The sequence below is a fragment of the Bombina bombina genome, chromosome 1 (genome assembly GCF_027579735.1).
Source record: "Bombina bombina isolate aBomBom1 chromosome 1, aBomBom1.pri, whole genome shotgun sequence".
NCBI lineage: Eukaryota > Metazoa > Chordata > Amphibia > Anura > Bombinatoridae > Bombina > Bombina bombina.
In genome coordinates this window covers 433,035,989-433,062,447 of record NC_069499.1, presented here as the reverse complement: position 1 = coordinate 433,062,447, position 26,459 = coordinate 433,035,989, and the positions used below count along the sequence as shown (strand labels likewise).

The window sequence follows — 26,459 nt, the reverse complement described above, 5'->3', positions numbered from 1 at the left end:
CACTCTGCTTGCCATATAATCTGTAACTTTGTTTGGCTGAGATTGTCAATTAAATAGTTCTCTCTCTAGTTTGTGTACTCTTAAGGCATAAAATATTAAAAAGACGGTAATTTAGTGCTGTACCTCTGGAAATTCCATACTGACAAATCTCAGCATTAAAGGGATATGAAACCCAAACATTTTGTTTTGTGATTAAGAGAGCATACCATTTTTATAAAGTTTCCAATTTATTTCCATTATTAAATTTGCTTCCTTCCCATGATATTCTTTGTTGAAGATATATCTATATAGGCATCTAGTGCTCTTTCAAATGGATAACATACTTGCAAAACTTCAACAAAAGATACAAAGAGAACAAAGAAAAATTGTTAATAGAAGTAAAAAAGAAAATTGTTTAAAATTGCATGCTCTATCTAAATCATGGACAAAAAAATGGGTTTCATGTCCCTTTAAGGACATAAACAGATATCTGAATATTTTTTATTGTCCCTAGATTAATTTGATATATTCTCTGATGACCTGGAAATACACACACATTACATATAAATATATAAAAGTCTATTTTTGTTTTTGTACACACTACACATATATTGTACACTTCTGATGTCATTATTGTTTGCCGTTTATATTATAATACACCTTTTCAGTGACCATGGAAAATTGCTGCTTATTCCGCACTTCACACTTTTCTATCTGCTGCCAATTTTTGACTGGTATATAGGACTAAATTGTCCTTTATTGTTTTGTATACACCATACATATATTGTACACTTTTTTTCTGCACTCATCACATGCATATTGTACACTTCTGAGGATTCTCGCATTATTTTATACTACATATCACATATGTTTCATCAGCACTAACATTCATGTGCCAGAACGTTTTTTTTGCACATATTTCACTTATTGCACATCTCAAACTTCAGTCCACTCATTCATATTTACCATCGTATAGTACATTGTTATGTATGAGTTAGATACTTCATTACATTTCGTTGTCTTTGTTTTTATACTTTGTACAATGACAATAAAAGGAATCTAATCTATATATATATATATATATATATATATATATATATATATATATATATATATATATATACAATTGTATGCAAAAGTTTAGGCACCCCTGACAATTTCCATGATTTTCATTTATAAATAATTGGGTATTTGGATCAACAATTTCATTATGATCTATCAAATAACCGAAGGACACAGTAATATTTTAGTAGTGAAATGAGGTTTATTGAATTAACAGAAAATGTGCAATATGCATCAAAATGAAATTAGACACGTGCATAAATTTGGGCACCCTTTTCATTTTGTTGATTTGAATACCTGTAACTACCTAGCACTGATTAATTGGAACACACAATTGGTTTGGTGAGCCCATTAAGCCTTGAACTTCATAGACAGGTGCATCCAATCATGAGAAAAGGTTTTTAAGGTGGACAATTGCAAGTTGTTGTTCTCTTTGACTCACCTCTGAAGAGTGGCAACATGGGGGCCTGTTAGACCTGGCAGCTTTTTGGCGTGTCTCCCCTGTCTTTTTGCCTTCTGACCTCCTGGTTTTGGACTCTGTTTTTGCTGGTTTATTGTCTCTGTGCACTACTAATCAGTGCTAAAGTGCAAGTGCCCCCTAGGTAAATTGTACTGTTGATTGGTTTATCCATGATTGGCATATTTGATTTACTGGTAAGTCCCTAGTAAAGTGCACTAGAGGTGCCCAGGGCCTGTAAATCAAATGCTACTAGTGGGCCTGCAGCACTGGTTGTGCCACCGACATAAGTAGCCCTGTAATCATGTCTCAGACCTGCCACCGCAGTGTCTGTGTGTGCAGTTTTCAACTGCCAATTCGACTTGGCAAGTGTACCCACTTGCCAGGCCTAAACCTTCCCTTTTCTTACATGTAAGACACCCCTAGGTAGCCCCATGGGCAGGGTCCAGTGTATGGTTAAGGTAGGACATATAGTAATATGGTTTATATGTCGTAACAGTGAAATACTGCCAAATTCGGTTTTCACTGTTGCAAGACCTATCTCTTTATAAATGATTAAAGAGTAGATTCCCTTTGAGAGCAGATGGACAGGTGGAGTTTGGGGTCCCTGAGCTCACAATTTAAAAATACATCTTTTAGTAAAGTTGGTTTTTAGATTGTGTGTTCGAAAATGCCACTTTTAGAAAGTGAGCATTTTCTTGCTTTAACCATTCTGTGACTCTGCCTTGTTTGTAGATTCCCTCTCTGGGTCAGTTTGACAATTGGGCTGTTTGCACCTCTCACTAGACAGTGACACAAAGGGAGCTGGGGTATAGCCCGCATTTCCTGATGAGCCATCTCTGCTAGGAGGGAGGGGAGGAGTGGTCATTCACACCTGAAAGGACTGTGCCTGCCCTCACACAATGCAGACTCCAACCCCCTGGTGTGTGCCTGAGACCTTGCCTGGGCAAGGCAGGATTTCACAAGCAAGTGAGAAATGGGTATAAGAAGAGCACCCAAAACTACAGACTTTCTGGAATCTTTCTAGGATCTTGCTGGACTCACGAGGAACCTCTGCAAGGAGAAGAGCTGACGAGCTAGAGGAGGAGTACTGTTCCTTTGCTGTGTTGCTTTGCTGGACTGGCCTGCAGTTGCTGCTTCTGCCTGAAAAGAGTGCAAAGGGTAAATTTTGCTGTGTGTCCTGCTTGAGAAAGTTCTCCAAGGGCTTGGAGTAGAGCTTGCCTCCTGTTGGAAGTCTCAGGGACACCAAAGACTTCAGTTTCCTCAACCTGCAGCACTGGGAACTGTGTGTTTTGTGCTGTTCAAGAGGAGAAATCACTGCAACGCCGCCACCAATGCCGCTGGCCTGCACCGTGACTTGTCGATGCCGCATTGCCCCGCTTCGCACCGCAACCCTGGTCTCACGACGCCGTCATCAGACGACTTCACCGAGCCGCTGCTCGCACCGCGACCGATGGGCCCCGCACTCTGGCATCGCCTGCTCACACCGCAGCTTGGGCATCCCCGACGACGACTCTCCTGCTGACACCGGCACCGCTGTTTGCACCGTGGCCGGTGGACAACGCTCGCGAGGTACACAAAGCACCGTCCCGCACCACAGCCCCGGCCCCCTGACGCCAGCACCATCGACTCCAGTGTCGTCACCAGGCATCCCTGCCTGCACCGTGACCTGTGGACACCGCACGTTGCACCACCCCGCATCACACCGTAGCCCTGGTCTAACCGATGCCGCTGGACGCCGTCTCCTAGCCACTGCCTGCACCGTAACCTGTGGGCACCGCACATTGCATTGTCCCACTTCGCACCGCAGCCCCGATGCCGTCGCACCTGACTTCATCAGCCCGGAGTTCGATCCGCAACGCGTGTGAACGCCAAGGGCCCGACGACTCCTGCACCGACTCCGGAAGCGACGCCTGCTCTGCGGAGCTCACCGCAAGGATCACGACGCCCTGCAAATCCAAGGTACTGTTTGCGGGTCTTTCCGACACCGTAGCTGGCCCGCAACGCCGCGGCCGGCATGAACTGTTGGTTTTGTTTATCACAACGCCGTGATAGCCCCAGGTGGAGCTATCGACTGCAAGGAACTGTGTTTTTTAATACATCTTGCAGCATTCATATTTTTATTACTGTATGCTGGATTTTTATCGTATTTGGTCTTGTTTTAAATAGTTAAATATTGGCTATTTTTTTCTAAAACTGGTGTGGTGCCCTTTTGTAGTGTTTTCACTGTGTTACTGTGTGTTATGTGCAAATGCTTTACACATTGCTTCTGAGATAAGCCTGCTGCTCGTGCCAAGCTACCAAGGGGGTGAGCAGGGGTTATCTGAGCGGGTATCTCCAATATTCTAACTAGAGTGAGTCACTACTTGGACAGGGTGCAAACCGACTACCAACTGGAGACCCCATTTCTAACAGGGCCTCAAAACAACTCTCAAAAGACCTGAAAACAAAGATTGTTCAACATTATGGTTTAGGGAAAGGCTACAGAAAGCTATCGCAGAGATTTAATCTGTTAGTGTCCACTGTGAGGAACATAGTGAGGAAATGGAAGACCACAGGCACAGTTCTTGTTAAGGCCAGAAGTGGCAAGCCAAGTAAAATATCAGAGAGGCAAAGGCAAAGGATGGTGACAACAGTCAAAAACAGCCCACAGACCACCTCCAAAGACCTACAACATCATCTTGCTGCAGATAGCATCACTGTGCATCGTTCAACAATTCAACGCACTTTGCACAAGGAGAAGCTGTATGGGAGAGTGATGCGGAAGAAGCCTTTTCTGCACACACACCACAAACAGAGTCGCTTTAGATATGCAAACGCAAATTTGTACATGGCAGCTTCATTTTGGAAGAAGGTGCTGTGGATTGATGAAACAAAGATTGAGTTATTTGGTCATAACAACGGGCGTTATGCATGGCGGCAAAAGAACAGTGTTCCAAGACAACCACTTGCTACCCACAGTAAAATTGTGGTAAATGGTAGATGTTCCTACATGCTGTGGGGCTGTGTGGCCAGTGCCGGTACTGGGAATCTTGTTAAAGTTGAGGGTCGCATGGATTCCACTTAATATCAGCAGATACTTGAGAATAATGTTGAGGAATCAGTCACAAAGTTGAAGTTACGCCGGGGCTGGAAATTTCAACAAGACAATGACCCAAAACACCTTAAAATCTACTCTGGCATTTATGCAGAGGAACAAGTACAATGTTCTGGAATGGCCATCCCAGTCCCCAGACCTGAATATCATTGCAAATCTGTGGGGTGATTTGAAGCGGGCTGTCCATGCTCGGCAACCATAAAACCTAACTGAACTGGAGAAGTTTTGCAAGGAGGAATAGTCCAAAATACCTTCATCCAGAATACAGACACTCATTACAGGCTATAGGAAGCGTCTCGAGGCTGTTATTTCTGCTAACAGAGGCTCTACTAAATAATGATGCAATATTTCTGTTGGGGTGCCCAAATGTATGCACCTGTCTAATTTCGTTTTGATGCATATTGCACATTTTCTGTTAATCCAATAAACCTCATTTCACAACTGAAATATTACTGTGTCCTTCAGTTATTTGATAGATCAAAATGAAATTGCTGATCCAATTAAAATCATGTCTTCAAGGATGGACCCGCTCCACGCTGCCGGGATGAATATAAAAGACACCGCCGGGATGAAGATAGAAGACGCTGCCTGGATGAAGACCTCACTGCCTGGATGAAGAATTCTCACCGCTTGGGTGTCTGGACTTCAGAAACTGTGAGTGGATCTTCGGGGGTTAGTGTTAGGTTTTTTTTTAAATCTTTTTGGGTGGGTTTTTGTTTTTAGATTAGGGTTTGGGCTTTATGTAAAAGAGCTGAATGCCCTTTTCAGGGCATTGTAAAAGAGCTGAATGCCCTTTTAAGGGTAATGCCCATACAAATGCCCTTTTCAGGACAATGGGTAGTTTAGGTTTTTGTTAGAGTTTTTTATTTTGGGTGGTGAGTTTTACTGTTGGGGGGTCTTTGTATTTTTTTACAGGTAAAAGAGCTGTTAAACGTAGGGCAATGCCCTACAAAAGGCCCTTTTAAGGGCTATTGGTAGTTGATTGTAGGCTAGGGTTTTTTTTTATTTTGGGGGGGCTTTTTATTTTTATAGGGCTATTAGATTAGGTATAATTGTTTTTTATTTTGGATAATTTTGTTTTTTATTTTCGTAATTTAGTGTTTGTTATTCTTCATAATTTAGTATTTTTAATTTTTTTGTAATTTTAGACTTAAATTGTTTTAGTAGTGTTATATAGTTTTTTTTTTTTCCATTTGAATCAAACATTTATTGAGCCATATTAATGTCTTATGTGGAGACCAATACTATTTAAAGGACATAATCAAAAAGTGCATAATAAATAGAAAATGCATTAGCACTTACTCTGAATATTAAATGGGATTTTTCCATAACCTATTTCAAACCTTCCTTTAAAGGGACACTGAACCCAAACTTCCCCATCCGCGATTCAGATAGATCATGCAACTCTAAGCAACTTTCCAATTTACTCCCTCTACCATTTCCATTCGTTCTCTTGCTATCTCCATTCAAAAAAGAAGGCATCTAAGCTTTTTGTTTATTCAGAAGTGTTAGTTTTTTTTAATGTGTAATTTAGTTTTTTTAATTAGTAGTTATTTTAATTTTAGTATAATAGTTTAGTATAATAGTTATGTTAGGTTAATTTATAGTTAAAACTTTTTTTTTAATTTCACTGCTAAGTTTTTATTTATTTTAAGATAGGGATATTGTAATTTTAATTTAAAGTTATGGGGTTGTTAGGTTTAGGGGTTAATAGTTTAATTTAGTTTTTTGCAATGAGGGTGGCTGGCGGTTTAGGGGTTAATAAGTTTATTTAGTGGTGGCGATGTCGGGGAGCGGTGGAATAGGGGTTAATAGCTTTATTATAGTGGTGGCGATGTCGGGGAGCGACGGAATAGGGGTTAATAACTTTTATTAGTGTCGGCGATGTCAAGAGCGGCAGATTGGGGGTTAATAACTTTATTTAGGTGTCGGAGATGTCGGGGGCGGCAGATTAGGGGTGTTTAGACTTGGGGTTTATGTTAGATTTAAACGTAACTTTCTTTCCCTATAGACATCAATGGGGTTGCATTACGGAGATTTCGAGCACGTCAAAGCAGCCCTTGGATTTTGTGCGGTATGGAACTTAACGCCACCATATTGCGCGTATAAGGAGGCTTTTCAGAAACTTGTAATGGCAGCGCTATGGAGGGTGAAATAAGGCAACTTTTGTTGCTTTCGTTTCGCACCCTCTATAGCGCAAAACTTGTAATCTAGGTGCAGATACATATGGAATATCCACATGCAAATTGGCAATAGTAAACTATTTTAATAATTTGTAGTACTTTCTTTTATTTATTTAATTTAATGTATTTAATTATCTAATGCTATAATAATAATGCAATAATACTATATTTTTAATATTATTAACCTATAGAGTGCAAAAGAACACAAATTGTCAACCCTGAGTGTGGAGGTCAACAGTGTATCACCCTCCTGGGGACTCCCCCTTCCATTCCGGATCCTGGGGACCCCCCACACTGCAGCAGGCACCATCACTGGCTAAGGGCAGAACTCCTGGTGACATTGTTACATGCATGTGTTATGATGTGAATGCAAGGATATCCTTATTAGTAAGTTTGCAGTTGGGCGGAGGGCTTTCTTAGCCCCTAGACCATTTAAAGGGACAATAGTCTTTCCTTTCAAATGTAAGATGTAGGTTACTTCCACAAAACCGGCAATTATATACAACACTGAAAGTGCTGTTAAATTTGAAGGAGATGGGATTTTAATGGAGTGGTCACTTGTCTCCCTAGGATGCATCTTATAAAAATGGTTGGGTAACATTATCAGAGCAGAAGGAAATACATTTCTTCCAAGATAACCCTTGTATGTGGCTTTATTCATACTGAAGCACCCCCAGAGCATCACAGATCATATGGTCTTTTACAAACCTCAGCCTGGCTCTTCTTTGCTTCTCATTGATGATGAGTTTTTTTCTAGCTTTGCAAGACCTCAGCCCAGTCCCTAGGAGCCTGTCATGAACTGTCATTGCAGTGCACTTCACACCAGCTGTCATTTGCTATTCTTTTTGTAGGTCACTTGATGTCATCCCGGATAATGCCAGTTTGTAGCTTTGTTGTCCCCAACATCTTCTGCTTGACCTTGTTCTTGTAAACTGAAATGGGGAACCTGATGCTCAATGTATCCCTCTGCCAGTAAAGCTAGAATTTAACTCTTCTTTTCACCACTCAAAACTTTTCTTTTCAACTCTTTTGGCATGGCCGTTATTTTTTTATTCCAATTACTGTTGTGGTACTACTAGCAATTTTTGCCATCCAGCTGGTTCTATTGCAAGAGGAAAGTAATGACCACAGCATTGGTTTTAATATTTTTCCTCAAGGGCCAGATTACAAGTGGAGTGCTAATTAACGCTCCCACTTGATTTTTGCGCTTGCTGGGTTGCGCTCGTATTATGGGCTCCATGTACAAAGCAAGTTGAGAAGCTGTCCACACGCCTTTTAATACATGGGGCCCTATTAAATGAAAGTAAACCCGACAAGTGCAAAAAGCTGAACTTAAAATATCACGTGCGTGTTCACGTATTCCCCCATAGAAGTCAATAAAGACTTCTTGCACAAACCATATCGCATATTTTCATTTGCGCTAACCTGAAAATATGAATATTTCACATTCCAAGGTTCTTCAAATAGAAGAATATGTTCTATTTATTCATAAATAAATATTTCTACATATATATTTTTGGAAGAATATATATATATATATATATATATATAATATATATATATATATATATATATATATATATATATACAAGGGACACCCACACAGTGCAAATCAATTCACCCTGAACAAACACAAAACACGAGTGCCATTAAAACCTCCCGTAGGTTGTCTACTCACAGAATGGGACCTCAAACAATGTGAGGTATGTAAAAGCACATAAGGATTAAAGCAGTCGCGATAGTCTGCTGTAATCAATGCAACAGTCACGTTCCCTTCTCGTGAGAATGGTGAGATATTTTATCAGTCATTCTGTTCACCGCTGTGGCTCGATAACTCTGCTGTCTAGGAAAAAATTTCTTGAAATAGCTCACACGGAGCAAACAAACAAACAGAGCTGATCGCTGACGTAAGTTGGGTGTGGCCTTTCACGTTTTGCGGTGTGTCACCGCTTCGTCAGAGGAATAACCACGCCCACTGGAGTCTTTCCTTAAATGTAATCTTGCTTGATGAGGACCGCCCACTTGAAGATCTTTCAGTGTGCAGGCTAGGGAGAAATTCAGATTTCTGCAGAAAACACCATAATATATACACATACATATCCATCTTTAGACATGTATATATACATATCTCAATATTAAAGCCACCTGAACACCTGAAACCTCATATCTTTAAACGCTTATAACTTTTGTGTGCATTTTTTTTTAAATAATTTGTATTAGATAGTGTCGTTATGAGTATAAGTGTATGTATTTTCTCTTGTTAAGTGTATCCAGTCCACGGATCATCCATTACTTATGGGATATTAACTCCACCCCAACAGGAAGTGCAAGAGGATTCACCCAGCAGAGCTGCTATATAGCTCCTCCCCTAACTGCCATTACCAGTCATTCTCTTGCACCCAACGAATAGATAGGATGTGTGAGAGGACTGTGGTGATTATACTTAGTTTCATACCTTCAATCAAAAGTTTGTTATTTTATAATAGCACCGGAGTGTGTTATTCCTTCTCTGGTAGAATTTGAAGAAGAATCTACCTGAGTTTTTCTATGATTTTAGCCGGAGTAGTTAAGATCATATTGCTGTTTCTCGGCCATCTGAGGAGAGGTAAACTTCAGATCAGGGGACAGCGGGCAGATTAATCTGCAAAGAGGTATGTAGCAGCTTATTATTTTCTGACAATGGAATTGATGAGAAAATTCTGCCATACCGATATAATGTAAACTCAGCCTTAAATGCAGTAGCAGCAACTGGTATCAGGCTGTCATGTATGTATATTTTACACTTCAGTATTCTGGGGAATGGCACTTCACTGGAATTATACTGTATGCATAAAACTTTAGCCTAATTTGCAGGGACTAGCAACAGGCTTTTTAATAACACTCAATTTATTAATGTTAAACGTTTTTTGCTGGCATGTAAAATCGTTTAATTTTCTGAAGTACTGGGTGAAAAAATGTTTTGGGCACTATTTTTTTCCACTTGGCAGTCGTTTTATTTAATTTATGACAGTTTACTGATCTCTCTCTTATAGGCACAGTACGTTTTCATATTATAGTAAATTACTTGAAAAGTATTTCCAAGTTGCTAGTTTATTTGCTAGTGTGTTAAACATGTCTGATTCAGAGGAAGATATCTGTGCTATATGTGCTAAAGCCAAAGTGGAGCCCAATAGAAATGTATGTACTAACTGTATTGATGCTACTTTAAATAAAAGTCAATCTGTACAAATTGAACATATTTCACCAAACAACGAGGGGAGAGTTATGCCGACTAACTCGCCTCACGTGTCAGTACCTGCATCTCCCGCTCGGGAGGTGCGTGATATTGTAGCGCCGAGTACATCTGGGCGGCCATTACAAATCACATTACAGGATATGGCTACTGTTATGACTGAAGTTTTGGCTAAATTACCAGAACTAAGAGGTAAGCGTGATCACTCTGGGGTGAGAACAGAGTGCGCTGATAATATTAGGGCCATGTAAGACACTGCGTCACAATTTGCAGAACATGAGGACGGAGAGCTTCATTCTGTGGGTGACAGTTCTGATCCAAACAAACTGGATTCAGATATTTCAAATTTTAAATTTAAGCTGGAAAACCTCCGTGTATTACTAGGGGAGGTGTTAGCGGCTCTGAATGATTGTAACACAGTTGCAATACCAGAGAAAATGTGTAGGTTGGATAAATATTTTGCGGTACCGGCGAGTACTGACGTTTTTCCTATACCTAAGAGACTTACTGAAATTGTTACTAAGGAGTGGGATAGACCCGGTGTGCCGTTCTCACCCCCTCCGATATTTAGAAAGATGTTTCCAATAGACGCCACCACACGGGACTTATGGCAAACGGTCCCTAAGGTGGAGGGAGCAGTTTCTACTTTAGCTAAGCGTACCACTATCCCGGTGGAGGATAGCTGTGCCTTTTCAGATCCAATGGATAAAAAGTTAGAGGGTTACCTTAAGAAAATGTTTGTTCAACAAGGTTTTATATTGCAACCTCTTGCATGCATTGCGCCTGTCACGGCTGCAGCAGCATTTTGGTTTGAGTCTCTGGAAGAGACACTTGAATCAGCTCCATTAGATGAGATTACACACAAGCTTAAAGCCCTTAAGTTAGCTAACTCATTTATTTCAGATGCCGTAGTACATTTAACTAAACTTACGGCTAAGAATTCCGGATTCGCCATTCAGGCACTGTGGCTAAAATCCTGGTCAGCTGACGTTACTTCTAAATCTAAATTGCTTAATATACCTTTCAAAGGGCAGACCTTATTCGGGCCCGGGTTGAAAGAAATTATCGCTGACATTACAGGAGGTAAAGGCCATGCCCTGCCTCAAGACAGAGCCAAACCTAAGGCTAGACAGTCTAATTTTCGTTCCTTTCGTAATTTCAAAGCAGGAGCAGCATCAACTTCCTCTGCACCAAAACAGGAAGGAGCTGTTGCTCGCTACAGACAAGGCTGGAGACCTAACCAGTCCTGGAACAAGGGCAAGCAGGCCAGGAAACCTGCTGCTGCCCCTAAGACAGCATGAATCGAGGGCCCCCGATCCGGGAACGGATCTAGTGGGGGGCAGACTTTCTCTCTTCGCCCAGGCTTGGGCAAGAGATGTCCAGGATCCCTGGGCGTTAGAGATCATATCTCAGGGATACCTTCCCAAGAGGGAGATTTCATCTGTCAAGGTTGTCAACAAACCAAATAAAGAAAGAGGCGTTTCTACGCTGCGTACAAGATCTTTTATTAATGGGAGTGATCCATCCGGTTCCGCGGTCGGAACAAGGACAAGGGTTTTACTCAAATCTGTTTGTGGTTCCCAAAAAAGAGGGAACTTTCAGGCCAATCTTGGATTTAAAGATCCTAAACAAATTCCTAAGAGTTCCATCGTTCAAAATGGAAACTATTCGGACAATTTTACCCATGATCCAAAAGGGTCAGTACATGACCACAGTGGATTTAAAGGATGCTTACCTTCACATACCGATTCACAAAGATCATTACCGGTATCTAAGGTTTGCCTTTCTAGACAGGCATTACCAGTTTGTAGCTCTTCCATTCGGATTGGCTACGGCTCCGAGAATCTTCACAAAGGTTCTGGGTGCTCTTCTGGCGGTTCTAAGACCGCGAGGAATTGCGGTAGCTCCGTACCTAGACGACATTCTGATACAAGCTTCAAGCTTTCAAACTGCCAAGTCTCATACAGAGTTAGTACTGGCATTTCTAAGGTCGCATGGATGGAAGGTGAACGAAAAGAAGAGTTCTCTCTTTCCACTCACAAGAGTTCCCTTCTTGGGGACTCTTATAGATTCTGTAGAAATGAAGATTTACCTGACAGAAGACAGGTTAACAAAGCTTCAAAATGCATGCCGTGTCCTTCATTCCATTCAACACCCGTCAGTAGCTCAATGCATGGAGGTGATCGGCTTAATGGTAGCAGCAATGGACATAGTACCCTTTGCACGTCTACATCTCAGACCGCTGCAATTGTGCATGCTAAGTCAGTGGAATGGGGATTACTCAGACTTGTCCCCTACTCTGAATCTGGATCAAGAGACCAGAAATTCTCTTCTATGGTGGCTTTCTCGGCCACATCTGTCCAGGGGGATGCCATTCAGCAGGCCGGACTGGACAATTGTAACAACAGACGCCAGCCTACTAGGTTGGGGCGCTGTCTGGAATTCTCTGAAGGCTCAGGGACAATGGAATCAGGAGAAGAGTCTCCTACCAATAAACATTCTGGAATTGAGAGCAGTTCTCAATGCCCTTCTGGCTTGGCCCCAGTTAACAACTCGGGGGTTCATCAGGTTTCAGTCGGACAACATCACGACTGTAGCTTACATCAACCATCAGGGAGGGACAAGAAGCTCCCTAGCAATGATGGAAGTATCAAAGATAATTCGCTGGGCAGAGTCTCACTCTTGCCACCTGTCAGCAATCCACATCCCGGGAGTGGAGAACTGGGAGGCGGATTTCTTAAGTCGTCAGACTTTTCATCCGGGGGAGTGGGAACTTCATCCGGAGGTCTTTGCCCAAATTCTTCGACGTTGGGGCAAACCAGAGATAGATCTCATGGCGTCTCGACAGAACGCCAAGCTTCCTCGTTACGGGTCCAGATCCAGGGATCCGGGAGCGGTTCTGATAGATGCTTTGACAGCACCTTGGACCTTCAGGATGGCTTATGTGTTTCCACCCTTCCCGATGCTTCCTCGATTGATTGCCAGAATCAAACAGGAGAGAGCATCAGTGATTCTAATAGCGCCTGCATGGCCACGCAGGACTTGGTATGCAGATCTAGTGGACATGTCATCCTGTCCACCTTGGTCGCTACCTCTGAAACAGGACCTTCTGATCCAGGGTCCATTCAAACATCAAAATCTAATTTCTCTGAAGCTGACTGCTTGGAAATTGAACGCTTGATTTTATCAAAACGTGGTTTTTCTGAGTCAGTTATTGATACCTTAATACAGGCTAGGAAGCCTGTTACCAGAAAGATTTACCATAAGATATGGCGCAAATACTTATATTGGTGCGAATCCAAGAGTTACTCATGGAGTAAGGTTAGGATTCCGAGGATATTGTCTTTTCTACAAGAAGGTTTAGAAAAGGGTTTATCCGCTAGTTCCTTAAAGGGACAGATTTCAGCTCTGTCCATTCTTTTACACAAACGTCTGTCAGAAGTTCCGGACGTTCAAGCTTTTTGTCAGGCTTTAGCTAGGATCAAGCCTGTGTTTAAAACTGTTGCTCCACCATGGAGTTTGAACTTAGTTCTTAATGTTTTACAGGGGGTTCCGTTTGAACCCCTTCATTCCATTGATATCAAGTTGTTATCTTGGAAAGTTCTGTTTTTAATGGCGATTTCCTCGGCTCGAAGAGTCTCTGAGTTATCTGCCTTACATTGTGATTCTCCTTATCTGATTTTTCATTCAGACAAGGTAGTTCTGCGTACTAAACCTGGGTTCCTACCTAAGGTGGTCACTAACAGGAATATCAATCAAGAGATTGTGGTTACATCTTTGTGTCCTAATCCTTCTTCGAAAAAGGAACGTCTGCTACACAATCTAGATGTAGTCCGTGCCCTGAAATTTTATCTACAGGCAACTAAGGATTTTCGACAAACGTCTTCCCTGTTTGTCGTTTATTCTGGTCAGAGGAGAGGTCAAAAAGCTTCGGCTACCTCTCTCTCCTTTTGGCTTCGTAGCATAATACGGTTAGCCTATGAGACTGCTGGACAGCAGCCTCCTGAAAGAATTACAGCACATTCTACTAGAGCTGTGGCTTCCACTTGGGCCTTTAAGAATGAGGCTTCTGTTGAACAGATTTGCAAGGCTGCAACTTGGTCTTCTCTTCATACTTTTTCCAAATTTTACAAATTTGACACTTTTGCTTCTTCGGAGGCTGTTTTTGGGAGAAAGGTTCTTCAGGCAGTGGTTCCTTCCGTATAAAGAGCCTGCCTGTCCCTCCCGTCATCCGTGTACTTTAGCTTTGGTATTGGTATCCCATAAGTAATGAATGATCCGTGGACTGGATACACTTAACAAGAGGAAACATAATTTATGCTTACCTGATAAATTTATTTCTCTTGTAGTGTATCCAGTCCACGGCCCGCCCTGTCACTTTAAGGCAGGTAATTTTTCCATTAAACTACAGTCACCACTGTACCCTATGGTTTTCCTTTCTCTGCATGTTTTCGGTCGAATGACTGGTAATGGCAGTTAGGGGAGGAGCTATATAGCAGCTCTGCTGGGTGAATCCTCTTGCACTTCCTGTTGGGGAGGAGTTAATATCCCATAAGTAATGGATGATCCGTGGACTGGATACACTACAAGAGAAATAAATTTATCAGGTAAGCATAAATTATGTTTTTTTATGTTTTTTGTGCAATCTTTTTTTTTGCGAAACGGTTAACCAGAGCTCTGAAGTCGCGATAATCATTCTAGCATAAATCACGATTGCACTCAAACATTTCGCTCCACTCGTAATCTGACCCTCAATAAGATTTGGTTTGGGTGATCACCTACTCATTACCTCATTAAGTAGAATGTGTCAACAGACACTGGAATGATTTAAGAAGAAAAAAAGGAGTGGTCTCTTAATTATTTTGTGATATATTTATATATATTTATATATATATATATATATATATATATATATATATATATATATATATATATATATAAATACATACATACATACATATATACAGGGAGTGCAGAATTATTAGGCAAGTTGTATTTTTGAGGATTAATTTTATTATTGAACAACAACCATGTTCTCAATGAACCCCAAAAACTCATTAATATCAAAGCTGAATAGTTTTGGAAGTAGTTTCTAGTTTGTTTTTAGTTATAGCTATTTTAGGGGGATATCTGTGTGTGCAGGTGACTATTACTGTGCATAATTATTAGGCAACTTAACAAAAAACAAATATATACCCATTTCAATTATTTATTTTTACCAGTGAAACCAATATAACATCTCAACATTCACAAATATACATTTCTGACATTCAAAAACAAAACAAAAACAAATCAGTGACCAATATAGCCACCTTTCTTTGCAAGGACACTCAAAAGCCTGCCATCCATGGATTCTGTCAGTGTTTTGATCTGTTCACCATCAACATTGCGTGCAGCAGCAACCACAGCCTCCCAGACACTGTTCAGAGAGGTGTACTGTTTTCCCTCCTTGCAAATCTCACATTTGATGATGGACCACAGGTTCTCAATGGGGTTCAGATCAGGTGAACAAGGAGGCCATGTCATTAGATTTTCTTCTTTTATACCCTTTCTTGCCAGCCACGCTGTCGAGTACTTGGACGCGTGTGATGGAGCATTGTCCTGCATGAAAATCATGTTTTTCTTGAAGGATGCAGACTTCTTCCTGTACCACTGCTTGAAGAAGGTGTCTTCCAGAAACTGGCAGTAGGACTGGGAGTTGAGCTTGACTCCATCCTCAACCCGAAAAGGCCCCACAAGCTCATCTTTGATGATACCAGCCCAAACCAGTACTCCACCTCCACCTTGCTGGCGTCTGAGTCGGACTGGAGCTCTCTGCCCTTTACCAATCCAGCCACAGGCCCATCCATCTGGCCCATCAAGACTCACTCTCATTTCATCAGTCCATAAAACCTTAGAAAAATCAGTCTTGAGATATTTCTTGGCCCAGTCTTGACGTTTCAGCTTGTGTGTCTTGTTCAGTGGTGGTCGTCTTTCAGCCTTTCTTACCTTGGCCATGTCTCTGAGTATTGCACACCTTGTGCTTTTGGGCACTCCAGTGATGTTGCAGCTCTGAAATATGGCCAAACTGGTGGCAAGTGGCATCTTGGCAGCTGCACGCTTGACTTTTCTCAGTTCATGGGCAGTTATTTTGCGCCTTGGTTTTTCCACACGCTTCTTGCGACCCTGTTGACTATTTTGAATGAAACGCTTGATTGTTCGATGATCACGCTTCAGAAGCTTTGCAATTTTAAGAGTGCTGCATCCCTCTGCAAGATATCTTACTATTTTTGACTTTTCTGAGCCTGTCAAGTCCTTCTTTTGACCCATTTTGCCAAAGGAAAGGAAGTTGCCTAATAATTATGCACAACTGATATAGGGTGTTGATGTCATTAGACCACACCCCTTCTCATTACAGAGATGCACATCACCTAATATGCTTAATTGGTAGTAGGCTTTCGAGCCTATACAGCTTGGAGTAAGACAACATGCATAAAGAGGATGATGTGGTCAAAATACTAATTTGCCTAATAATTCTGCACTCCATGTACATACACACACACACACACACACACACACACTTTGGAGCCCTTTAAACCCAAATATCTTAAAGGGATACTAACCCCACATTTTTTCTTTCATGATTCAGATAAACAAAAAATGGTCTGGCTCTAAAGCTTACAGTACTGCATTTTCAAATCAAGATAGTATGAGAACAAAGAAAAATTGATAATAGGAGTAAATTAGAAAGGTGCTTAAAATCTCATGCTCTATCTGAATCATGAAAGAAAAAAAATTGGGTTTAGTATCCCTTTAAAACAAGAAGAAACATTTTTATTAAATTTTCATTTTTTATAATGTGTTTTAATGTGTATTTACTGTAAATATTTTGAATGCCAATATTCTTCACATAGTAAACAATGTAATTTTAAATATATATTCATATACACATATATATATATATATATATATATATATAAAAATATCTGTATATATTCATATAGATATATATTATATATATATATATATATATATATATATATTTCAAAATAATATTTTCTTCTATGTGAAGAACATTGGAATGTAAAATATTCATAAATACCTTCAAATTTAGCGCTGTAGGTATAACGTGGTGTTGGTAGCACGCAAGTGATAAATGTTACTTTTTTTCTTCAATGCGCTCTGCGGAAGTCTGTTGTGAGAAGACGTTAATCTGTTCACGATATCCAAAGTCCTGAAGTTAGCGTGCGTTGAGTTTCTCTTACGATGCAACTTTTTACTTTCAACCATTAATATGAGAGCTAACCCGCATGCAATAAAAGTATACTTCCAGCAGTGTTTGTGCACAAGCAAAAACGCTAAATAGCATGCACCATTTTTAATCTGGCCCATAATGTTCCGTTGCTATTTTATCAGAACAGTACTTGTGTGCGCATGTGCACTGCTGATTGCTTTGGATAGCATTAGGATTCATGCTTATTACTAAGTTATCACATTGCTAGTGATGGTAATATATTTTATTTCACTCATGCAATAGTATTTCTGTTTTGTGCATGTGTCTGATAATTTTGTAGTTGGTTTTGGTAATTTTATTTAGATATGGTGTATGGGTATACTAAAATTTTTGTGCCATTTCATGAATAGAAAAAAAAGTTGTTGTTTTTTTTTTTTGGGGGGGGGGGGGCTGTTGTGCTTTGTTGCTTTTTATATGTTTTTGTGCATAATGTATTTATTTGTTTACTAGTCCTAAAGCCCGTTTACACGGGCCATTTTTTGCAGTACAGTGGTCCCACCCCTTGCTCTCTCTCTCCCCCTCTCTTTTGTGCTCTCTCCCCCTCTCTTTTGCGCTCTCTCTCGCTCCACCTCTCCTTTGCTCTCTCTCTACCCCCTCGCTTTTGTGCTCTTTCCCCCTCTCATTTGTGCTCTTTCCCCCTCTCTTTTGCACTCTCTCCCCCTCTCTTTTGCACTCTCTCTCGCTCCACCTCTTTTGCTCTCTCTCTCCCCCCTCTCTTTTGCTCTCTCTCCCCCTCTCTTTTGCGCTCTCTCCCCCCTCTCTTTTACGCTCTTTCTCCCCCTCTCTTTTGTGTTCTCTCTCTTTTGCGCTCTCTCCCCTCTTTTTTGCGCGCTCTCTCTCCCCCTCTCTTTTGCGCTCTCTCTCTCTCCCCCTCTCTTTTGCTCTGTCTCTCTCTCCTTATTTTTTGCTCTCTCTCTCTATCCCTCTTTTTTTCTCTTTCTCTCCATCCCTCTCTTTTGCTCTCTCTCTCTCCCCCCTATCTTTTGCTCTCTCCCCCCTCTCTCTCACCCTCTCTTTTGCTCTCTCTCTCTCCATCCCTCTCTTTTGCTCTCTCTCCCCCTCTCTATTGCTCTCTCTCCCCCTCTCTTTTGCTCTCTTTCTCCCTCTTTTTCTCTCTCTCCCCCTCTCTATTGCTCTCTGTCCCCCTCTCTTTTGCTCTCTCTCCCCCTCTCTTTCTCTCTCTCTTCCTTCTCTTTTGCTCTTTCCCACTCTCTTTTGCTCTTTCCCCTCTATTTTGCTCTCTCTCCCTCCTCTCTTCTGCACTTTCCCCTCTCTTCTGCTCTTCCCCCTCTCTTTGGCTCTTTCCTATCTCTTTTTGTCTCCCCCTCCCTTTCTATTTCTCTCCCCTCTCTCGCGCCGACCGTGCCTTGCCACGCCCCCGCCATGCCCGACCACACCCCGACTATGTCCGGTCATGATTGACCATGCCCCTGTCGGCCACGCCCACTTTTGCCGTAAACAGCATGTCAGGTGTGTTTGTCCTCGTGCTGTCTCTACTGCACATGACAGCTTCGGACAAACACACTTGGCCTTTTATATTATAGGATGTTATGTATGTGTGTTTACATGGGCCCTGATGATCGAAAGTGCTGCAATGTGGCAATATATTCAAAAGGGATCTGACGCAATGTCTAGAAAGCCGGCAAATTATTCCAAGTGGCTGACATCCTTTTATAAAGGCAGTATTGCGGAGAGGTGTTTCACTATATATCACAATGGGTAGTGATGCTTGAGAAATATTCCTAGCAGCAACGGAACCAACATTGGTGATGAAAAGTAAAGGATTCCCTTTTAAATAGATCACTAAAACCTAATAAACATAACTATGAACCCCTAAACCATCAATACCGCACTGCAATAAACTCACTACTTTACTTAAAGGGACATGAAACCCAAAACATTTCTTTCATGACTTAGGTAGAACATACAATTTAAAAAAACTTTCCAGTTTACTTCTATTATCAAATGTGGTTCATTATCTTGGCATCATTTGTTGCAGGAGCAACAATGCACTACTGGTTTCTAACTAAACACATGGGTGAGCCAATGACAATCGGTAAATATATGCAGCCACCAATCAGAAGCTAGAACCTAGGTTATTTTCAGCTCCTGGGCTTAGCAAGATAAACCTTTCAGCAAATGAAAATAAGAGAAGGACGCAAATTAAATAATAGAAGTAAATCGGAAAGTTGTTAAACATTGTATGCTCTATCTAAATCATGAATGTCTAATTATGACTTTATTATTCCTTTAACCACTAAACCAATACCTCATCGCATATCCGCCTAACCTACTTAACCCCTACACTGCCAATACCCCACTACATTATCCCTCTAACCTAACCTACTTAACCTCTACACCACCAATACACCACCGCATTATCCCACTAACCTACTTAACCCCTACACCACCAATACTCCACCGCATTATCCCCCTAACCTACTTAACCAATACTCCACCGCATTATCCCCCTAACCTACTTAACCGCTAATACCCCACTACAATAACCTCCCTACACTACTTAACTCCTAAACTGCCACTACCTCACCGCAAACTACCCCCACTCTACTTAACCCCCTAACAGCTATTTATCCCATGACTCCTAACCTAACATCCCCCTAAGTTACACAAAATAAAAAAAATACTAACATAATAAAAAATAAAACAATAAATAAAATAAAATTACAGAAAACAAAAAAACACATTACAAAAAAAAACACTCCCACAAATAAAAAACTACAAAAAGTTATGCCTATACTATAATCCTCTTAAAAAAAACAAAAAAAAAAACCTATACTAACACTAAAACCTACTCTAAAAATTGTTTAGAATGGCATTTTTTAGGGCATTGTCCATAAGTGATTGAGCTATTTTACTTAGCAAAAAAAAATCCCTTTACTAAAACCAAAGTAACCCCCCAAATAAAAATCCTATCTTAAAATAAACTTAAAGGGACAGTAAACCTAAAAAATAATGTTATATAATTCTGCACATAGTGCAGGATTATATAATATTATTTTAGTGCTATAGTTATTAAACCTTTTTTTCCCTTTTAATTTTTTTAAAATATACCCGTTTTACGGACCCGCTCTCTGCTCTCTGCTGAGCGGGTCTGTTTTTTTTACACCGCGCATCGGGCCAGCTGTATAGTCACAGCCCGGCCCGACCGCGCCATAACATTAAGTGCAGCTCGCTCCTGCTCTGTCTGACAGCAGGAGCAAATACAAATCTCACAGGTTTTTTCTCGTTGAAAACTATACCAATTGTTTAATATTTCAGAAACCATGCATGGTGCATGTCACAGTATCTGGGGTTTAAGGGTGACTGCCATATACTAATAAGCATGGCTTATCGGCTCTATCGTTCAAATCAGAGAAGTCCATCCTTGATAAATAATCCTTGATACTTTAGATGTCCACATTTAGTGTGGCCCATATCAGTGATCCTACTGGAGACAATATGAATATAAATGGTGTCTTTGCGCATTGCTAGATAAACCAAGTGGTTCATAAAATAAATATATCCCTGGACTACATGCTTATAAGATAAAGAAAGCTTAGATCTGTACTTGATTAAAAAACACAAGCAAAACTGTTTATTGGTACATGGTATGAGATACAGTGCCCTCCACTAATATTGGCACCCGTTGGTAAATATATGCAAAGAAGGCTGTGAAATTGTCTTTATGAGAAAAATATATTTGAAGTATATCCCCATTGATATTTTAAATTTTTTAGTACACCTAGGTGACTAGGAACAGGAAATTGTGCAACCATGACTTCGTGTTTCACATGGGGTATAAATATGAGCTAACACATAGGCCTAATTCCTTTGTCATTACAATGAGTAAGACCATTCTCCTATTTTCCCACCCCCTGTATCATGTGACTGACATCAGCCAATCACAGACTAGTATACATATACCCTGTGAGATTGTGCACATGCTCAGTAGGATCTTGTTCCTCAAGAAGTGTTTATATAAAAAGACTGTGCAAAAATTTGATAATGGAAGTAAATTGGAAAGTGCCTTAAAACTGCATGATCTTTCTGTATCATAAAAGGTTATTTTGACTTGAGTGTCCCTTTAAATGAACACCTGCCTGCTTCTGCCAGAAAGCTTAAAATGGTCCATGCTTGGATCTTCCAGCAGGACAATGATCCAAAACATACATCAAAATCAACACAAACGTGGTTTACTGAGCACAAAATGGTCCTGTCATGGCCATCCCAGTCCCCTGACTTGAACCCCATAGAAAACCTATGGAGTTAACTGAAAAGGAAAGCCCAAAGGGATGTAGCACAAAGTATCTTTGCTCATATTTACTAAGGGTGCCAATATTAGTGGAGGGCACTGTACATAAAAGCACAAAGATAACAAATCATTTGCTTGCATCTACTGGCTGATATAAGTACATGTCACTAATTGTCCTAGAGGATAACAGTTGCACAGGCCTAATTTCTAGCATTGCAAAATGAAGATCACAAACATTGGTACAACCATGTACCAATATTTTTTCACTTAACAAACAATGGGTTAATAGTGATTCATTTGCTATAATGTTTTTGCGTTAATGTCTTAGGACAAATACTTAAATATTTGTTTCAATAGCATGAGAAAATAGATCTCTGAAATGATGGAATATGGATGGTTAAGGTTATTTTAATTGGCAGAATATATTAATATGCTTAAACATACTCAATTATTTATTTCTGAAAAATAAAATCAGTATTTGCCTATCCTTTGAGAAATGTTTTGTAATGTTTTGTATTATTTCTGTTCTCCTTTTAATTTAGGTTTTCACCGGTATTTTTACCGCAGAGATGGTTTTGAAGTTAGTTGCCCTTGATCCATATTACTATTTTCAAGTTGGTTGGAATATATTTGATGGCATTATTGTTAGTCTAAGTTTAATGGAACTGGGACTTTCCGATGTGGAAGGCTTGTCAGTGCTACGATCTTTCAGATTGGTAAGTATAACATCTAGGGTATCTGCCTTCTGGCTCTATGCTTGTATGGGTTTTTCACAATGTGTGTTAAAGGGACATTAAATGCCTCTGCTTTTGTGTAAACAAAATGCGCTTATTTGATGCTTCCTAGATAGCTTAAAAAAAAATCTGTTCTTTATAATTCTAAAAATCAGAAAAAAAAACGGTTTACAATTTGTTTTTTAGCCCACTGGATAGTGTTGATTTATGCACAATTTTTACATAAAAACAAAAAAGGTATTTAATGCCCCTTTAGTAAGCCTATTTGCTTGATTGCAGTTATTAAAGTACAAACATTACGCCAGTTAGTGCTTAGAAGTGTTTGCTGTTAATGAAAAACTTGCCATTGTTTTTTCATTTTACCCTGACTATTGTTAGCTCTGTACCTTCCAGTGACATCCACTGTATAACTTTTCTTTGAAATAATAGCATAATTTTATATACAACCTTATACAGCATAACTAAAAAATAAAAAAAAAGCTAATTTAAATGATCATTTATTTCAGATTTAATTCACACGCACTATTTTCATCACTAAATTACCTTTAATTCTGTATATTATCTATTATTATCTAAAGTAATATAAATATTAAAACAACTGGTTGCCAACTCTAGAGAGAAACAACCAGATATTGTTATTATTTTTTTTTTAGGTGCTATTAATATTGGCATCAATTACAGCGCCACACGTTTTCTGAATAATTGTATACCAGTTGAGATGTGTATTATCTGAGATATCAAAACATCTTACTGTTCAAATAAGTTAGTAATAAAATAATTTTGTTTAATTATTTTTTATTTATAGCTCCGTGTCTTCAAGTTGGCTAAATCGTGGCCTACTCTGAACATGCTGATAAAGATCATCGGCAATTCTGTGGGAGCTTTGGGAAACCTGACCTTGGTGTTGGCTATCATCGTGTTTATTTTTGCTGTGGTCGGCATGCAGCTGTTTGGTAAAAGTTACAAGGAATGTGTATGCAAAATCTCAGAGGAATGTGTGCTTCCTCGTTGGCACATGAATGATTTTTTTCATTCTTTCCTGATCGTGTTCCGTGTACTGTGTGGAGAATGGATAGAGACCATGTGGGATTGTATGGAAGTTGCAGGACAATCAATGTGTTTGACAGTGTTTATGATGGTGATGGTCATTGGAAACCTTGTGGTAAGATATTATTTTTGAATATATCTAAATGTGGCTTGGGGGGTTCTGTATTAGACCACCAAAATATAACTTTAAAGGGCCTATTTATAAAAAAACCTGTCGGACATGATCCGACATTGCGGATCATGTCCGACCGACCTCGCTGAATGCGGAGAGCAATACGCTTTCCGCATTCAGCATTGCACCAGCAGCTCTTGTGAACTGCTGGTGCATTGCCGCCCCCTGCAGATTTGCGGCCAATTGACCGCTAGCAGGGGAGTGTCAATAAACCCGATCGTATTCGATCAGGTTGAATTGTGGCGATGTCTGTCCGCCTCCTCAAAGAAGGCAGACAGGTTATGGAGCAGTGGTCTTTAGACCACTGCTCCATAACTTATGTTTCTGGCGAGTCTGAAGTCTCGCCAGAAACACGGGCCCTCAAGCTCCATACGGAGCTTGATAGATTGGTCCCTTCGTATGGTGGTATATATTATAGTCTAGCAAAATTGTTGGTCAGATATTTATTATATATATTTAGCAAAATAAACTTCTTAATTTTCTGTTGATGAGTAAGTCATCCAAAACCAAATAATAAGCACTTTTCACTATTTCTTTTTGATTGGGCTGCAGAAAGTATTAAAATAGTTTAAAGGGACAGTCTACACCTTAGTCATCTTAAAGTCTTACTTTAGATTAAGCTGCAAATATCATCCTGCACCCTTTCTATATCAAGCAGCAGTAACAGTAAAAAAGTTATTTTACGACTATTGTTTCTTGTCACATTGAAATGGCTGCCAAGCTCCACCCACTGATGACATCACTATCTGTGCTGCAACTATGCACTCTGCTGAATAGCATTGACAGTCTGTTGAATCCAATTAGTGAGTCTTTTGTAACTAGTGAAGCATTTAATGCAGCCTAGATTGAGATGTCATCAGTGGGTGGAGCTTGGTAGCCATTTCAAAGTAAACAGAAATAATATTAATTTTAAAATATTTTTTTCACTGTTACTGCTGCATGATATAGAAAGGGTGCAATAGGATATTTGCAGCTTAATCTAAAGTAAGACTTTAAGATGACTATGGTGTAGACTGTCCCTTTAATTTACATTAAAACTGCTTTTATACACACAATACCTGATTAAATCTATGGTAATGACCTTTAAAGGGACAGCAAACACCTTGCAATTACAATATTTTTCTGCAGTTTTACAATAGATTAAAATATCAGCACAGTATGAACATTATTAGAATGTTTGCTGCAATTGTTTGCCTTTTACTTATCTGAACTTGCACCTGGAAAAGACAAGCCTTGCCACCATCATTATTTTCACAAATCCACAATTGTTTGGCTTCAAAACAGATGTTAAGTTTAAAAGAAACTATAAAATAAGGAGAGATATGTAAAAAGGTTTCAGTTTCAGGACTGGAAAATCTACATATTTCAGATTGACAGAAAAAGGGGTTAAAATAAATAAATGAAAGTATACTGCAAGGTTGTTTTGCTATGCATAATTCAGCATTTAATATTGCAGTGAGTGTGAGTGTTTACTGCCGTTTTAAGGGTACGTTTTAGTTGGGAACTTTGATGATTACTTCAATATTAGAACATATGGGTTTGTTTTCATGAATATGCACCTAAGATTAGTTCAGGAAGTGTTTAATGCATCTGTGCTGATCTGTAAAACATTTAATGCACAGCTGTGTAGGTATTTATCTAAAATGTATTTTACATTCATGATTGTATGCAGAGGTAACTGATGAATTCTCTTGCTTTTAATTGCTTTTCTAGGTGTTAAATTTGTTTTTAGCTTTGCTGCTCAGCTCATTTAGCTCAGACAATCTTACTGCTACGGACGAGGATAATGAAATGAACAATCTCCAAATTGCTGTGGCCAGAATGCATATTGGAATAGCTTATGTGAAAAAAAACGTACGGGAATTTTTCCATAATGCATTTGTTAAAAAGCAGAAAGCGTTAGATGAAATGAAACCACTAGAGGACACGCAGAACCAGAAAGACAACTGTATTTCCAATCACACCACTGTTGAAATTACCAAAGACTTTGACTATATTAAAGATGGAAATGGTACCACTGCTACAAGTGGCATAGGAAGCAGTGTAGAAAAATACATAATAGATGAAAGTGACTATATGTCATTTATACATAACCCAAGTCTCACGGTAACTGTACCAATTGCTGTTGGTGAATCAGACTTTGAGAATTTGAATACAGAAGAATTTAGCAGTGAATCAGATCTTGAAGAAAGTAAAGAGGTAAGTTTGGTGTGTTAATATTTTTGGCATTACATTTATTCTCATAATTATTGTGTTATGGTTTAATCTAATCTATAGAAGAATATTACACTTTATTTTTATCTGAAAGAGAAAGAAAGGTTGAATTGGCTGGAAATAGAGATTACATAAATTATTGTAAAACATGGTGCCTATAAATTCTCTGATACATTTTCTCCAAAGAAAATGTTTCTAGTCAGGTGGCATTATGTAGTAGCCAGGTGGCTTATTGAAGGGAGGGTCAGTGTAGTACTTTGAAACATTATTTTTAAGTATACAGTATTTATAAATGTTACGTAAGCTATCCAAAGCATTAATTCATTTCATATGTTAACAACAAATTAATAATAATTTGTGCCACAAACATTGGAAAAAATGAAGTATTAGCTCATTTTAACTTACTATTGTCCTAAATTTGAACTGGGTGGGTCAGTAAAATGGTCCTGAACACTGCAGTTGTTACATGTCTTTCCTTCAGGGCACATATTGATAATAAGCATTCGTAGAGGACTATGTTTTAACATTATTTTATCATTTAAAGGTCTTGTGGTAACTTGATATGTCTTTACTTGGGGAACAATTGTCTGATCTGTTTTTGGATATGCAAATGAATATATAAATGTTTCTATGTTGTTGTTGGAAAATATACACATATCAAGGTCACATATGGTGCATCAGTGTCAGAGCAGGCAGTAATACAATTCCCAAATAGCATATTTGATCCCAACAATTGAAAAGAAAGCATAACAACAAT

General features: G+C 39.6%; 1 protein-coding gene across 1 annotated transcript in view; it reads left to right on the top strand.

Moving 5' to 3' along the window:
• LOC128645401 (sodium channel protein type 2 subunit alpha-like) overlaps positions 1–26,459 on the top strand; it is a 584,077-nt gene that overhangs the window by 296,481 nt on the left and 261,137 nt on the right. The window contains exons 15-17 of the mRNA XM_053698390.1: positions 22,078–22,251; positions 23,075–23,431; positions 25,202–25,687. Of these exons, the coding sequence (XP_053554365.1) occupies positions 22,078–22,251; positions 23,075–23,431; positions 25,202–25,687 (1,017 nt within the window). The remainder of the gene's footprint in view (positions 1–22,077; positions 22,252–23,074; positions 23,432–25,201; positions 25,688–26,459) is intronic.